This window comes from Ahaetulla prasina, chromosome 1 (assembly GCF_028640845.1).
Source record: "Ahaetulla prasina isolate Xishuangbanna chromosome 1, ASM2864084v1, whole genome shotgun sequence".
Classification (NCBI taxonomy): Eukaryota; Metazoa; Chordata; class Lepidosauria; order Squamata; family Colubridae; genus Ahaetulla; species Ahaetulla prasina.
Genome location: NC_080539.1, coordinates 102,715,040 through 102,732,974, shown reverse-complemented (window position 1 = coordinate 102,732,974; position 17,935 = coordinate 102,715,040). Strand labels below are relative to the sequence as shown.

Below are 17,935 nucleotides of genomic sequence, written 5' to 3'. Positions count from 1 at the left end.
GATTTCCAAGTGTTTCTTTTCAGTGAAAAGCAGGATAGGAAGCTGGACATTTCAGATCAGGAGCAACTGTGTCAATTTCCAAATGAAAGAAAGTAGTAGGAGCGCTATTATCTATACAAGCCAAACCTGGTTCCAGTTCTGAGTGCCTCCATTTCTGAACACCTTAAGAATAATTCAGAGAAATTTGGATAGGTATGGAGAAATTCAAGAAGAATGATTAGAAGACTGGAAAGAGATCTGTGCAAAACACATCGGTACAGTGAAGTGCTACTCTTGTAGTACTGATGCCATCATATCCTTTGGAAATCTTGGTACAGCTGGGCTTTCTCAGGTCATCACTGCACAAACAAGCACCTCACCTTCACCAGCAGTCCCAGCACCGTAGGAAGGTGTCTGTTCAAGCGAACAACCTGAAAAAGCAAGCCATCAGTGCAGCCCCACTGACCTTTGACCGGGTTGCCTTGACACTTCAAACAGGAATCTTCACTTGCCTCAGTGTTCTTCACAAAATGTCTTTTCTAAATGGTTTGCGTAGCTTAATAACTAGGTTTCATGTGGTTATGAAAGCACTTCTCCGATTCCTCACAGACAAAAATCAAAGGCTGTCTCTATCATCTCGGAATGTAGACAGGAAAATGGATTCCATCTGAATGTAGAATAAATATCCTAATGGTAACAGCAGATCAACACTAGAACCAGTAAGAGAGATGGTGAGCTTCCCTTTACTATGGATAGCTAGCTATTCATGGTACTTTAATTTGGATTTCTGCACTGAGGATGGGGTTGGATTTGGTAGTTCGTTTAAATGGCTTCTCGAACTGTAGAATTCTATGATTCCCCACAGTGGGTGGCAAAGCAGTAATGTATTATAATGTTTAGGATGAACATTTGAGAAAGTTAATTCTCCTCTCCTTTGTAAATTGGTTGGCAGAGGATTTCCCAGTTTTGATTATGAGTTAGATAAATAGCTAGAGAGATTGTTCTTGACGGTATCCTTGATAAGAGAGTTGCTTTTTTTCCAAGATGTTTTTTTCAGTTTCTAAATCTAGCCTACAGCCCTGAGATTTCTTAGTTTCCTCTTCTGTCAATCAGGCCTCACTCTGGCTTAGGTTAGCCAGGTGCTGCCGGTTGATAGAACGTCAACTGTTACAGGCAAGTCTGGATTAGCAAGAATTCCACTTCATGCAGGTGATTTCACAAAATTTCCCAGGGGTAACTGCCTGAATGCTTAAAGATGTTTTTTTTTCTTTTTCCAAATGTGGGTCAGGCAAAGTAACAAATTTGCTGAAGGTTATACAAAGCTGAGTTTCTTGTTTATGTATGGATAGCTCTAATATATAATCAATCACCTGTAGTAATTCTAGATATATGAAGTCACTTAGTATAAGGCAGGCTGCAATAACCGGATACTGAGGATCTTCTTAGTAAAAAATGCATTAAACAGCAGCATTTAGAAGTGGCAACTATTTTTCAAGGGACAGGTCCTATTCTACTATGGTACTTTCTCAGATTTCTACTTGGGTGTGTGCTGAACTAACCAGTTTTTAAGAATAGAATATCTTAAGGTTGGCCAATTGAATAATAAGCTTACCTGCAATAAATTAATATCACAGATGAATAGTTTTTTGTAGCCTTACTGGAATCTTTTCTACTAGAGTAGAGGAGGACCCATTAAAGGTAAGCCTTAAGCCTTGCCTCATGCAAACTGGGAGGGAGATGAATCCTTAGATGTAGAAACGTAATGTTGTCATCACCAGCTGTTGCAACTTGTCTGCAACCAGATAGAAAGATAGAAACACCCTTATATGTCTGTTCCAAATACAGGTGTTTTTTAGCTGAGTTAACACGAAGGCTTAATGAATGGAGCCCTGCCCAAAATGTAGGAGACATATTCATTAAGTTGGGCCAGCAGTTTCAAACCTATACAGACTTTTTCAACAACTATGCAGTGACTCTGAAAACTATAGATAAGGTAAGAATGCACCAATCTCCCAAGATCTGGCTTATTCTCTATAGGTTTATTTTATTAAATATATTCTTCAGTGGTGGGTTCTAAGCGGTGTTACCGCCAGTTCGCTTTGCACATGCACTTTGTGTGCGATCGGCACATGCGTGTTCGCTTCACTTGCATGCACGCCAAACTTGCAATCTGCTCTGCTGCGGCTTTCAGCTGGGCTAAAACCGAAGGAATAAAGGTATGTATAGCACAGGGGCAGGCGGGAGGGCCCAGATGACAGTAGGAGCGAACCGGTTCACTGTCACATCAACATCTCCACTACTGGCTCTCCCGAATTGAGGAGAACCAGTAGCAATCCACAACTGATACTCTTGCTAATTCATCTAAAATGTCTTTCCCTTTTACAACTTTCAAATGGTGTCAGTGATGGAAGCCTTTGGTTGTGGCTAGCATACATACAACAGGTTTAACTGGAATTCTCCTCCTCTCAATGGAGCCAGAAAATAGGTTTGAAGCTGCTTGTGATCTTGCCTGGAGGATTTTCCAATTCCTCTCTCTTGAGGCCAGCATGTATTATGGCAAAAAAACAACTGCTATTCAGTTGTTTCTTTTTAATCTGTTCATTTCTAACCTGATATCAGTGTTTGTGTTTTCCCTGTAATTCCAGCCATCTCCCTGGACTAACATTGCTTCTGTCTTCTCATTCGTAATCTGTTTTGATGTTTCAATTATTTTTACTATGTGGCCCATCTCCCTGTTTTTAGATAGCTGTGCTCCCCATCTAGTATAAACCAGTTGCTATTCATTGTGGTTTTTCCATTCCACACAATATCAATTGATGAAGCGACAATTTGTTTCAGGATTGTTTCAGATTTATCTCCAGAATTGACACTTGGCTTATTTTAGCTATATGGGATATCAAATTACACAATAAGGAAATATAAGGAAAACAATTCCTACCGCATCAGTTGCATAATCAATATTGTATTAGCCTTATCATTATTCATGCCTGTGAACCGGATGGCCTTAACCTAGTTTGAGCTGTTCATTGAGTTCACAGTATTTACAGTATTTTCATTAAATAAAATGTGTTCCTTCCAATCATAATCATATGTAATCACAGATGGGGGCACAAATTACAGTTGAAGGCCTAGTTTCAAGTTGGCACAAAGTTACATGCAAACCCTGGCTTCCAGTGGATTTTTTTTATCTGATCTGCCTACCCAGAGAATTCTTAAACTTCTCAAGCCAACTTAGAAAACATTAAACCTCAGTTATCATTGTGTTGATTGATAATGATGGGCTTTATAATTCAACACATCTAGCTGCAGACTGGTAGCGAATGGTGTGCTGTGGTCCCACAGCAGCCTGCGGAGCTGGCAATGGAGTTGGACAGCGATGAGGCTGAGGAAGAGCGTGGGCCAAGTCCTGGAGGCTGGGGAAGGCCCAGATGAGGGCTCTGCATCAGAGGCTGAGGTGGGGCCAGGGCCTTCGGGGAGTGAGGTGTGGACTCTAGAACCTCCAGAGACTGACAGTAGTCGGGCGGAGGAACAGGAGGAGCTTGTTCCTAATGCACGCATGAGAAGAGCTGCCAGAAGGCAAGAGCATCTCAAGCAAAGAGGACAACTTGGAAGTAGGGCCAAGAGATGATTGGCCCCTCCCATAAGGCTTAAAAGACCAGCAATGGCCTTTGGGCTTTGCCAGAAAACAATGTTGTTAGCTTCGTCTTCTTGCATTTATTTTGTATTGGTGTTTTCTGAACTTTTGCCAAAAAAGGCCTTTGGCAGTTTGCCTAATTGGACCAAGGTTGGTGATAGGGCTGAGGAATTTGTGTTGGGAGGAATTTGCTTTAATTTTCAGTAATTCTCAGCTGTTTTTAGTAATTCTCAGCTGTTCAAATAAAGTTTGTTTTAAACTGACTGAATTTCCTACTACCTACTGGGGCCTGGGTCACAACAGTGTATAGTCCTCATCCAAAAAATAGAGGGATGCACATTATGTAGAAAACTCTAAAAGGAAATGAAGGCAAAATGTGTTGGCAACTTCATTAAGGCAATAATAGTCTGAATACATTTCCTGCTGCAGCCCCCTTCAGCAACTTTTAGCACATGTTTGATGTGACTTTGTCTTGCTGATTGTTGAAAGAAATCTTTCTTTAATGAAACCATCTTGACCTGAGCAGATACACCAGACTTCTAATTAACATTCATAATACCATGGTATCCTTTAGACAGAAAGCATTTTATGAACTGCCTGGCCAAGGAAGTGAAAAGTTATGCTGAGTCAGAGTGCTATAGATTGGGGCAATGTGAAATGATATATATCTTAGAAAAGCTGAGGGGTACCCACATGTTTTTCATGGAAAATAATAGTGAAGTCTACTGTGTTTCCCCAAAAATACGACCTACCCCCAAAAGTAAGTCCTAACTTGATTTTTACATGGATGCACAATATAAGCCCTACCCCAAAATAAGTTCTAAATAAGACTCTGCCCACTCCAGGGTGCATGGGTAAAAATTAAGCTAGGGTGGGGATGGGGGAGGTGGAGCTGCCCTACTACTTACCTTTGGACAGTTGCAGCCAGACCTTGCATACCCTGACACCTGCCTTACCAGCCCATTACGGTAATAGAAACAAGCCATTCACATCTAATTCCCCACTGCTTCAGGTTTCAATGCTATATCTGGAGAGATGGATAGTGTCTCCAGAGGGAGTCAAGGAAGAGTGGGGCTTAATTGTCATTCTTCCCAAGCTCAATTAGATTCATGAATGTGTCGCTTGAAACTTTTAACTAGTACAGGTAGTAATTATATATTTTTTAAAAAAGTATTCTTATAGCCTCATATTTGAAGTTATTAGATATGATTGACTAGAAATTTATTTCTTCCTGGTGGTGTCCATTAGTAAATTCTTCAATATTTCTCATTTTTGTTCTGAATGCTTTCTTCTGAATATTCATGTTTAAAGATGAAGCTGGGCTATACAGTTTGTGAAAGTCTCAGAAATCAAAAATAAGAGAAACCAAACAATGTATACTTATATACCATACTCCATACTTATATACCAGATACTTATATACCAGATGATTTGCCTTCATTTGAGTCCTTGTTTTTTCCCCCCGCCATCATATCCTTGAAGAGAGATTTAGCATAACCCACTTTCTTTGATGGGTAATATTCTAAACACATGATTGAATGATGTTGCAATTTGTGAGAGCTCAGTTTAGAGATAGCTCAGGATTCTAATGCAGCACTTTTAGAAACTGGCAATTACAATGTTTCCCTTGTTGAAAACTCTCTGATTGAACCAGATTAGACAATTGTCCTGTTTCATACATAATCCGGTTATCATGATAATCCAAACCTCTTGTTTCTATAGTGCCGAGAAACTATTCCAGTATTCCGTGCTTTCTTGAAGAGACATGATCGGACTGTTGTTACCACCATGAGAAGGTAACCCAACAATTTCACATAATGATTGTCATAACCTGGGAGCAAAACAATTGGCACACATCTTTTTATTAAAGTTTAAATATATTTTCTATGAGATTGAATTCTGTCTTAAAGAGAGATTCTTAATAAATAAGGAAAAAAGCAAAGTTAGGCTCTACCAAATAATGCTTTTCAGAAAATTGCTTCAGGAGCATGATGCCAAGCATGTGTCCAGGACTGCTAAAGTTGTTCTAGAAACACAAAAACCCAGAAATTTCTTGGTCTGGCTCTGTCAGCCATAATCCTTTGACTAAACTGAAATAATTTGCAAAGGAGGTCCAGGTAGTTTTAGCGGTGGCTAGAGTACTACTGGCCCTTCGGCCATGTTTTCTTCACAGGATAACATTAATACCGTACATTCTTTTTTCATCTAGAAAATGCACACTATTCCCTTTTCATTGGCAGGTTTATATATATCTGCTTCCATATATGTGGAAAGGAAAAATTGTATGGTTGCATAGAAGTTGCAGAAGCAGTACTAATTTCTTTCCATTTCATATTCTGGCCTGCAAAAAACTATTTTAACTCCTGATTTTGGCTCTTAGTTGAATGAACATAAACACTAGCTTCTTCCTTCTTTCTTCTTCTTTCTTTTTCTTTCATCGGATATATTGTCCAACATATTTTGGGAATGTCTCACACCCAGGAAGGAAGGGAAATGATAAGTAGGCAGCTGACATGATAATTTGGCCTATTGGCTAAACAATCTACATAGCTTGTGCTAAGGTCTTTTAAAGTTGTGATGATGGTGGCATTGACATTAGAGAAATCTAAATTGTAAAGTAAAATAGATTAGATTAGTCTAGAATGCAGATCACAGCAGTCTATTCAACATCCAGTTTTATGGATAAGATTTTAAGTTGCTTGTAGAAATATGGTATTTCTACCATATGAGTTAGTTGACTTAGCTTTAAAATTTGTCTCTTAACAATTTGTTTTGACTGTACTTATCTACCATTAATTAAAACATTAAATGTATATGTTTCCTGTGTAGCTTACAAGAACTTCTGCTCTGCCCTTCTAAGAGGGTCAAAGAATACATCACTCTCCTCTGTGCTCTTAGACTTCATACTCCTCAAGAACACACTGACCATGAAGACTTGGCCACTGCAATTAAGCAAATGAAACAACTCAATGATTACATAGACCAGGTCTGTCTTCTACATTTGCTTTAGCACAATTATTATTTTGCACCCTTTTAGATGAATGCATGCTACACAGAATATCCTCTATTTTAATGAACCCAAATGGGATTGTGAAATAGGAGTACCTCCTCCTTCTCCTCTTTTAATGCAATGGGATTCACGGTTTCAGTCACATTCTGGAGCTGCTGTTAGTTGCAAAAGGAAAAACCCAAAACCCAAATAACTATATGATATTTCCTTTGTGGCTAATAGTAGGCCAAAGTAGCAAACTAGCTGAGAAATTCCAGTCACAGCTGTTCAGTTTTTCATCTTTGTAGATTCTTCCAGATATGCTCACACTCAGACAGTAAGTAGGGATTTTTTTTTTCAAGCAATAATACTATAGCCAGCAGAATTCCTATCACAGGGAGAATTAGTATCAACTTGGTTATTCTCCAGAATATTCTCCAACCCATTAAATAGATTGTAGACCAGGTTTATCTCTCTGTGTGTGGTAACGGATGATCTGTCACAATGCTTGTTGAAAACTTGTTGGATTTGGATTGATATAAAATGGATAAACTTTCTCACTTAAATTTGTGGTTAAATTGATCTATGCAATAGAAAATTAAAGCCTGTTCATTATGTCTTCTGATTGCTATCTGGTGTTCCGGAAAAATATGTGCTTCTTTGTCCTACATAGCGGCTTTCACGATCTTTCCATTTTTGTGTTGTAAATAAATTCTGCTCTGTCTTAAATTGTTGGATTTTGAGGTATGCCTAGGATACTTGGAGAGTTTCCATTGGTATGGGAGCCACTCTAAAAGTCTAGCAGCTGAAGTAATTTGCTGGGGGGAGTTGTACTGTTTTATACAGTTTTTCTTATTGGAATTTAGATTGTCACTTTGGTGGTGCAATTCTTTGCTATTTTTTTTATATGTATGCCACTGTTTCCTCTGCTGATAAGAATATCTTTTTCTCTTGTGAATTTGATCCTGTTAAAGATGTTATTGGTTGTATTGTATGTGTTTTCTAAATAACTTTTTTAAAATTATGACAAAACAATTACAACAAATGTTTTGTACACTCAGCTGAATCTACATTTTAGATTGTATGTGTGGGAGGGCAATTGCTTCCAGATGTTCCATGACTGTTTTTGCTATGAATCCTGAGATAGGTAATTTCCATAAGGATTGCTCTGATTTGTTTGTTCGGTCCATCGGAATGAAAGACAGTCCAGAGGCAAAGGTCTTTAAGCTTCATGATTATATTTATTAAAATATTTACACCCTTGGCAAGGTTTGGTACGTTATATAATAAGGCTTGAATGGCTGGTTTGGGATCCATTGGTGTGTAGGGTGTTTTGTTGTGAAATGAAGTAATAATTCCATCTTTCTCAATTGTTAAGTCTTAGATTTTCTGAAGCTACTGCAAGGGTGAATTAATTGTATGTTTATTCCTATTTATGCAATTTCCAATTTTTTTTGTGAGCCCTAAGTTGTATGTTGTGGTTTCAGTTATCAATACAGTTAGATAGCATTATGTTTGATTTGCTTATTTGGGGGGCATCTACTAAAACAAGGGAGGATGGCTTTACAACTTTTCATATGCTATTCTTTCTAAGCTGTCCTATGTTACCTGCATCATTGATAGTTTTCTTGGTTTGTTTGTACAGTTTCCTTTAGGTTTGTATATTTGTATTTGTGTAATATATTATTGATTGCATGAAAAATGCAACAAATATGTAAATGCTCAGTTGTTCATCTAGTACACTTTCACCATACAACTGTTAATTTTTACTTAGGAAATTTACTATGTAAGACATAAATCATCAGTACTTGCTTGAAGGCAGTCTGCTCTCACAAAAGTTTACTTAGATGTTTTAAATTTATGCAAATATTTTCAGACAGGTGACTCTTTGTATGAATATTGAAATTAGGAAATTACATTTTCTTAGCAGACAGTAATTTGAGCTGATCCAGGTAATGCTTTGAGGGACTATAAAATAGGTTCTCAAAAATTTAATCCAAATATACATGACTGATTCACTGTGCTAAATGTGACTTCATTAAAAAAAAGACTTTATTTTTAAAACAAAAATTAAGATACAGTTGTTTTATTTGGTTTTTAAAGAATAACTTCTTGATTATGAGCATAGCTCTCTAAAGAGATCCTTACAGTAATTTACTTCGTATCTATTAAATTTTCTAGTTGAAACTGAATGTGGGCAGAAATGATCAGCTATTGAGTGTGCAACAATGCATCCAAGGAGGTCCTGTAAGTAATCAGTTTTGTTTATATGAAGCAAAATGCCCAACAAGTACATGGCATTTATTTGTGATAGTGTCAGAAGATGTTTCCATAGGATGAGTTTCATGTCTCCAACAATAAATGACAAAGATAAAACCAATAGATTTACTCAAAGAAATATGTTTTGGTAGAATGACAAAGAAAAGTAAATGCCTTTGTTGAATGGGAAAGTTGATTGGAAAAGAATTAAAAATTGCAATATGGGAATGTGTCAATTACAGGTCAGTGTGTATAATAAAATCACAAAAATAAAAGTTAAAGCAAGTAAAACATAGTGGCTAAGTTACTAGATTTGACTATGCTAAAATCCCATTCAAGCACAGAACTGCATTAGTCTAGTGTCCTTGACTAGGAGTAAAGTTTCTGTAGTATTTGACTCATCTTCAAAAGGCAGTTCCATGTTGAGTTCATCGTGATAGCCAGCTGCAAGGTGTCCTGGGTTTGAGTTACTGTTACCAGTTCATTGTGGTAGGTGAACTACAACTGTTGTGCCAGCCAAAACTAAGGAATAGATCCCCTGGCCACAGCCTAGTTTACATGATGATTTAGCAGAAGTTTTCAACACAAAAGTTCCTTCTCCACCTTAAGGATTAGCCTATTCTAGGAGATCATGATCCTAGCAAGAACCATTAGGTTCAATATTAACTACCCTGATATTTATAAACACAAGAAACTACATTTTGTCATGGTTTAGTTTTTGTTTGAGTTTGTTTCTCCCTATTTCAGACCCTAATTATCTCCAGACACCAGTGCCACTGGACCTGGAAGTTGGAATATATGACACAACCATGGATGGTTGGATTGATGTATTGATTGTATTGTCCATGGATTAAATGTTGTATCCATCACTATAACCATCAATTAGTGAATCATAATAAGCCTTTTATATATTCACTGGAGTGTTGTTGTTATGTTTTTAATTGCTGTTTGACACCCACAATAATGATGTTGAAATGGGTGCCCATTCAGACTGGAAAAAAAATAGACTAAACTGAGAATGTTGATCAAAACAGCAAAAAGTACTTCAAAAAGTTTAAACATTTTAGAAGTCTGTGATATAAGACTTCTAAAATGAGATATTTGCAATTAAATGCAGAGTAGCTAAAAATAATGAAGGAATTTGGTAACAGTCTGCATAATTTTTAATGTTCTTATTCACAGCAGTTATTGAAAGCCAACAGATATCTAATTATGGTGCAAGATGTGGCCCAGCTAAATTGTTCTCAGAAAATGAGTTTGCCATTCAGGTAAATATATCAGTAAAAATATTAAGGATAATATAAACAAAATGAGGACTAGCATTATAGAAATATTCCTTGGTTTGTTTTTTAAAAGTTTTCTTCTTTCTAAACAGAGACCATGAAGATAATAAATGCTAAATGTATTGAATTATTTATTGGGTAAATAATGTGTCATGTTGCATACTTTCCTTGTTAGAGTGCAATAAATCTTTTTTTAAAAAAATAAATAGAAAAATACAAATATAAACATAAACACAAAAATATAAACACAGCTTTAAAACTTTAGAGTATATCTCTGGGTAGTTTTGAGACCGCTTATCCATAGAGATTCTGCCCATTCAATTCAAGGGCACAACGAATACCTACACCAATAGCAGAAAGTCCCTATCCTCAAGGGATCCTGAAAGTAGGCATTCTCTTCAGGTACTTCCCTATTCTGGAGCAGCTGGGTCCCCAAGGGGCAAGGTAGCTTCCATTCTCCTGTCCTCCTGGAAGCTCATAGGAAATCCTTGGGACTTGAAAGGCTACACCTCCTGTTGCTAGAAATATTAATCCTAATTTTAAATCTAGTTTTCTATTGGATTTTTCTCATTGTATATTACTATTACCAATGCATTAGCTGCAGCTGTTGCTTTAGTGTACTGCTTTGACTAATCTTGATTGAAATGGTTTATAAATTTATAAATAAAAATATTAAAAAAATTAAATATAGGGTGACAATTAATAATATAATTATATCATCGGGCAAAACGATACAGGCAATTGTACCGCTAACATTCATCACTCCTAAAATGTACAGCAAACCAGCCTTTTTAATGAGGTCCTTTGAGTTTGAGCAGTTAGAGAAATATTTCATGAGTATGAATGGAAGAAATTTGTTAACTTCTGTATTTTATTGTAGTACTCTAAAAGATTTTGTTTTTTGTGTGTCGTCTTATACTTTTCAAGATATAGAGTAGACGTTTCCTTTTTTCCGTTTTAGTACACTTTCATAAACATTCACTATAATGCATTTTTAAAAAAATGTTTACTGCATTTGAATGTTCTGCGGTTGTTAAATTATTTATAAATAATATTAACATGGATGGCGAAATTAATCTTTGAATTTTTCCAGGTTGTATGAGCATATCCACGATCTTAGGCTTTTCCTGTTCAATGATATCCTTGTTATTTCACGACGCAATGTCTCCTATGAGCCCTTTGAACGAATCCCCAAGGTCACGTACCAGTTTTTGGCTACAATCATGCTCCATCAGCTCCAGATTGAAGACGTTCCAGATTCTAAATGTATGCTTTTCATTACTCTAAAATAGTAAAAAAAAAAAAAAAAAGTTTAATGCAGTCATAGAAATTCTTTAAAAAATATATTTTTTAATTAAAACATTGAGCATTGTTACAAAATCTCAGAGACAGTCTCAGAATCAAACTATTACTATGTGATGCTTGTAGTGAGGTCTGACTTCTGGCAACATTCCTGACAAAAAAGATGTGCTTTGCCCTTGCCTTCTTTTTAGGGCTGAAAAAGAAGGGGCTGGCCCAGGATTGCCCAGCTGACTTTCTGCCTAAGGAGGAATTAAAACTCCCGGTCTTCCAGTTTTTAGTCTGATGGCTTAACCCAGTAGTCTCCAAACTTGGCAACTTTAAGACTTGTGGACTTCAGCTCCCAGAATTCTTCAGTCAGCCATGCTGGCTGGGGAATTTTGGGAGTTGAAGTCCACAAATCTCAAAGTTGCCAAGTTTGGAGATCTCTGCCTTAACCACTGAATCAAACTGGCTCTGTCTTCTTTAGCAAGAGCCTTGAGAGCATACAACATTGCTTTTGAAAGTAGGCTTGTTCCGCTTGAGCATTTAGGAAAGAAAGACCCTCCATTTTGAAATAAAAGGTTTACTTTTACCAAAGTCAAGTGGTCACACATAAGCAAAGCTAAATCTGAATATTCCCGCACAAAGCCTGCATTTTTCCCTTTTCCCTGGTCCTCCCCCTTTGACCAGAACATCAGTGTCCAGTGATATTCAAATTACATGTTTTGGGAATGAGTTTCAGGTTTGGCACCTCTTTGGTGGAGTTTCTCATTCCATTCTAATGGCTCCGTCCTTGATTGGCCAGTCTGTTCCTGATTGACACCTCTGATTCCTGTCACCCTGTCTTTTCCCCACCTACCTCCCCAATCTCCCCCCTCCCTGAATTTTATAGAATAGAATAGAATAGAATTTTATTGGCCAAGTGTGAATGGACACACAAGGAATTTGTCTTGGTGCATATGCTCTCAGTGTACATAAAAGAAAAGATACGTTCATCAAGGTACGACAAGGTATGACAGGATGCCAGCAAAATGGAGTATGCTGAAGATGGCAGGGGTGTTTATTTTTTAATGTAGCAGGAGAAGCTGTTTTAATCAGTTCTCCAGCCCAAAGGATCTCCAGCCCATTTGTCCATTGGTTGTGCAATTTGTCCATTGAGCGTGCAACTTCTGAAGTGTATTGGCTCACATAAGAAACAAACTGGGAATTTGAGCATCAGTTTGAGGATGCTGGTGGTAATAAGAGGCCAAGATGGTAATTTGTGGCAGTATGAAACTCCAACCTGTTGTTTGCACGTCTGATGAGGCTGATGCTGATACAAAAGGGTGATGCTTCCATGACGACCATCTTAGATTTGATTTTAGTCACATCATCCCTCCCGCCCCTTTGCAGATACTGCTGATTGAGACTTAGGGTGCTGTTTTTTTTGGTCAATGAACAATGGGACTGGCAAGAGAGGATTAATTCCCACAATTCCTTGAAAGGCAGGATCCAGGGATTATAGAAGCTGTGTGTCAACTTCGAACTGAACTTGGCAGCAGCCATTTTTCTATTCCTCAGTTGCCACACAGAGGGGGAAGGGGGGAAGAAGGTTGGCATTACTAGACACAACAGAGAGCTTTCTCACGAGAATCAAGGTCATCACTACTGGCAACGGATATGGTTGGGAAAGGAATGCCTGGAGAGCCCACCAATTAACCCACTGGCCAGTGTGACCTGAGAAACTTGGGAATGGGGTTATTTCCTAGTTTGATTATACTGAAACCACAAAAAAGATTTAGAATTGGTTTTCCTTTGAAGCTGTGCCAATATGATGTACTCGATAAGGAAGACCTTTGAGAAGGAGCCAAGTCTCAGAGTTCTGATTTGCTTGGGTTCATTAGTCGGAGCCTTGACACTGTTCCCTTTAGGAAAGGGAAGACAATATTTTGTGTGGATAAAAGCAGTAACATTCTGTTAGGTTCACGAGGGTGGGATATAAAAGAGAAGAAGTGTTTTGTAACTATCCTTGTGAAAAGCTTTTGAGGGAAAATGGGATGGGGCTTTCTGCTTCACTTCTTCTTGATCACATTCCCTGTTTTGCCTTCTCCATCAGCTCTGTATGGATAGTTCCTCAATTTACAACCAGTTGTTTAGCAACCATTTAAAGTTAAGTTACGAAGGCAATGACGAAAAATGACCTGCAACCAGTCCTTGCACGTATGACCATTGCAGCATCCCCATAGTTCCATGATCAAGATTGGGGTGCTTGGCAATTGTCATGTATTTTACAATTGTTGCACCATCCTGGAGTCATGTAAATCTCAACCTTCCCAGCCAACTTCCAACAAGCCCAGTCAATGGAAGAAGCCAGATTTGCTTAACAACCATGTGATTCACTTAACAACAGCAGTGATTTGTTTAACAACCGTGCCAAAAAGAGTTGTAAAATCAGGCATGGGTCACTTGTTTAGCTACAGAAATTCTGGTCCCAATTATAACCCTAAGTCGAGGACTATCTAAAATAAAATATCCTATTCCCAGTGTACAGGTAGTCTTCAACTTACCACAGTTCATTTAGTGACCATTCAAAATTACAACAGCACTGGAAAAAGTGACTTACGACACTTATGACCATTGCAGCATTCCCACGGTCATGTGATCAAAATTCAGACGCTTGGTAACTGACACATATTTATGATGATTGCAGTGTCCCTGGATCATGTGATCACCTTTCATGACCTTCTGACAAGGAATGTCAGTGTGGAAGACAGAGTCATTTAACAACAGTGTCACTCTCAGCTAGCTCAGCCACAGTTGTGTCAGACACTGTGAGAAGAAACAAGCCAACTTGGTTTTCTTTCCGATAGTGACTTTGTTTATTGGGTCTGCTACAAACCGGGTCTCAGTAAAACTCGAGGTCTCTCTGTATAAAGTCAGCGCTGAGAGCTTCTGCCTCTCAGCTCCTTTTAAACATCCTGCACTGCTCATTTATTTTATTATTTATTTTTTTTTATTTATTATTTAAACTTATATACCGCCCTATCTCCCAAAGGACTCAGGGCGGTTTACAGGCATATAAAAAACATCAATATACAAATTAAAATAATCATTAAAAGACTTATTCTAATGCCAATAATTAATAATACCAATTGTTAAAAATAGAAATATAAATATTAAAATCAATTTAAAACCCCTCTAAATTTAAAAATCTAAGCCAGCCCTGCGCAGATGAATAAATGAGTCTTGAGCTCGCGACGGAAGGTCCGAAGATCTGGAAGTTGACGGAGTCCTGGGGGGAGCTCGTTCCAGAGGGCGGGAGCCCCCACAGAGAAGGCCCTTCCCCTGGGCGTCGCCAGACGACACTGCCTAGCTGACGGCACCCTGAGGAGTCCCTCCCTGTGAGAGCGCACGGGTCGGTGAGAGGTATCTGGTCGCAGTAGGCGGTCCCGTAAATAACCCGGCCCTATGCCATGGAGCGCTTTAAAGGTGGTCACCAAAACCTTGAAGCGCACCCGAAGGCCACAGGTAGCCAGTGCAGCCTGCGCAGGATGGGTGTTATGCGGGAGCCACGGGGGGCTCCATCTATCACCCGCGCAGCCGCATTCTGGACTAACTGCAGCCTCCGGATGCCCTTCAAGGGAGCCCCATGTAGAGGCGTTGCAGTAATCCAGGCGAGGCGTCACGAGAGCGTGAGTGACCGTGCATAGGGCCTCCCGGTCCAGAAAGGGGCGCAACTGGCGCACCAGGCGAACCTGGTAGAACGCTCTCCTGGAGACGGCCGTCAAGTGATCTTCTAGAGACAGCCGTTCATCCAGGAGGGCGCCTAAGTTGCGCACCCTCTCCATCGGGGCCAATGACTCGCCACCGATGGTCAGCCGCGGATTTAGCTGACTGTACCGGGAGGCCGGCATCCACACCCACTCTGTCTTGGAGGATTGAGCTTGAGCCTGTTTCTCCCCATCCAGACCCGTCGGCCTCCAGACACCGGGACAGCACTTGATAGCTTCGTTGGGGTGGTCCGTGTGAAAAGTACAGCTGGGTGTCATCCGCATACAGCTGGTACCTCACCGAACCCACTGATGATCTCACCCAGCGGCTTCATGTAGAGGTTGAACAGAAGGGGCGAGAGAATCGACCCCTGCGGCACCCCACAAGTGAGGCGCCTCGGGGCCGACCTCTGCCCCCCTGTCAACACCGACTGCGACCGGTCGGAGAGATAGGAGGAGAACCACCGATAAACGGTGCCTCCACTCCCAATCCCTCCAACCGGCGCAGCAGGATACCATGGTCGATGGTATCAAAAGCCGCTGAGAGGTCTAATAGGACCAGGGCAGAGGAACAACCCCTATCCTGGCCCTCCAGAGATCATCCACCAACGCGACCAAAGCCGTCTCCGTGCTGTAACCGGGCCGGAAACCGGACTGGAGCAGGTCTAGATAGACAGTTTCATCCAGGTGCAAGGAAACTGATATGCCACCATACTCTCTACAACCTTCGCCGCTGAAGGTTGGAGACCGGACGATAATTACCTAAAACAGCGGGTCAGGAAGGCTTCTTGAGGAGGGCCTCACCACCGCCTCTTTCAAGGCGGCGGAAGACACCCTCCACCAAGGAAGCGCTCGTAATCGCCTGGAGCCAGCCTCGTGTCACATCCTGCGTGGCCAGCACCAGCCAGGAGGGGCACGGGTCCAGTAAACACGTGGTGGCATTCAGCCTCCCCAACAACCTGTCCATGTCCTCGGAGCGACAGGGTCAAACTCATCCCATAAAATGTCACCAAGACCACCCTCAGCTGTCTCACCCGTATCACGCAATCTTGGTCCAAACCATCCCGAAGCTGAGCGATTTTATCGTATAGATAACCGTTAAACTCCTCAGCACGTCCCTGCAGCGGGTCATCCCGCTCCCCTGGTGTAGGAGGGAGCGGTCACCCAAACAGGGCGGCTGGGCGGTTATCTGCCGATGCAATGAGGGAGGAGGCGAGCTACGCCTCGCTTCCCTCAATGCCACTAGGTAAGTCTAGTATAGGACTTCACTAGTGTCCGATCAGCTTCTGAACGGCTGGACCTCCAGGAACTCTCTAGGCGTCTTCTCCGGCGTTTCATCCCTCTCCGCTCCTTGGAGAACCAAGGAGCCGGTTGGGGCCTGCGCCGGGTCAGAGGCCGCAAAGGCACGACACGGTCTAAGGCCCCCACCGCGGCCCGTTCCCAGGCCGCAACAAGTTCCTCAGCCGAGCCGTGAGCCAGACCCTCAGGAAATGGCCCAAGCTCCGTCCGGAACCCCTCCGGGTCCATCAGGCGCCTGGGGCGGGACCAACGTGTCGGCTCCGTCTCCCTGCGGTGGGGGATGGCGGGCAGGAAGTCCAGGCGAAGGAGAGTGATCTGACCATGACAAAGGTTCAGTGACTATTTCCTTTAAGTCCAGATCCCTCGACCACTGACCAGAGACAAAAATCAGGTCCAGAGTGCCACCCCCAATGTGAGTAGGGCCATCAACTACTTGGGTCAGGTCCAAGGCCGTCATGGAAGCCATGAACTCCCGAGCTGCCGTCGATGACGAGCCGGACGATGGCAAGTTAAAGTCCCCCATGACTAAAAGTCTGGGGGTCTCAACTACCACCCGGCCAGCACCTCCAGGAGCTCGGGCAGGGCAGCTGTCACGCAGCAAGGAGCCAGGTGCGTGATCAGCAAACCCATCTGGCACCTATGACCCCATCTCACAAGAGGATTCGCACCCGGCAATCTGAGGTACAGTGGTCTCCCTCGGCTCTAGACTCTCTCTAATCACAACCGCCACCCCGCCACCCCTACCCCGGGCCCTCGGGTGATGGAATGCACCGGGAACCCGCCGGCAGATCTCCACAAGGCACACCTTCCGTGCCCAGCCAGGTTTCCGTAACGCCTATAAGGTCCATGGCGCCCCTGGATAAGGTCATATATTAGGGGGGCCTTATTAACTACGGACCGTGCGTTGCATAACATCAGCCGCAGGCTCAGGCTCTGGGGGTCTTGCCCATCCGGGGAACGGGAAAAGGACGAAGGACCGGGGCATGCGACCGCTTGCAAACATCGGGCGCGCGCCCCCCCAGAACGATATGATCCCCCCCTTCCGCCGTATCTGCCCCTCCCACTTACCGTGAAAATCGGGCCACCCTCACCAACAGGAACGCAATCTCCCCCCCTAACCTCCGAACCTTTTAAAAAACCGTCACGAGCACGCGCAAGGACTGGCTCCCCTCCCGACGGGCTACCCCCAACGCCCGCCCTAACCCTCCCACCCCTTAAAAAAGCCCTATCTAAAAACCCCCAAAGGCTCTTCTTTTTCGCCTTGACCCCTGGCCTTGACCCCTGGCTGAACTGCTCAGTTGATTGGATGCCCGGCTGCTCTCTCCCTCCTCGTCTGACAGCCTCAGGTGCCATGTCATCCGCTAAATCCTGGAACTAAAGCAGCTCTTCATGATGCCCAGCCCTCATCTCCCTCTATCCTGGCCGCCAGCGTGCTGATTCCCTTCCCATGCTTCCCAAACGC

The 17,935-nt window shown here is 41.8% G+C and overlaps 1 protein-coding gene across 1 annotated transcript in view; it reads left to right on the top strand.

Annotated features, from left to right (window-relative positions):
* The window catches only part of ECT2L (epithelial cell transforming 2 like), a gene marked incomplete at its 5' end in the record, with an annotated part of 72,640 nt that overhangs the window by 46,846 nt on the left and 7,859 nt on the right, over positions 1-17,935 (top strand). The window contains 6 exons of the mRNA XM_058172929.1: positions 1,825-1,972; positions 5,336-5,409; positions 6,443-6,599; positions 8,784-8,849; positions 10,044-10,129; positions 11,238-11,410. Of these exons, the coding sequence (XP_058028912.1) occupies positions 1,825-1,972; positions 5,336-5,409; positions 6,443-6,599; positions 8,784-8,849; positions 10,044-10,129; positions 11,238-11,410 (704 nt within the window). The remainder of the gene's footprint in view (positions 1-1,824; positions 1,973-5,335; positions 5,410-6,442; positions 6,600-8,783; positions 8,850-10,043; positions 10,130-11,237; positions 11,411-17,935) is intronic.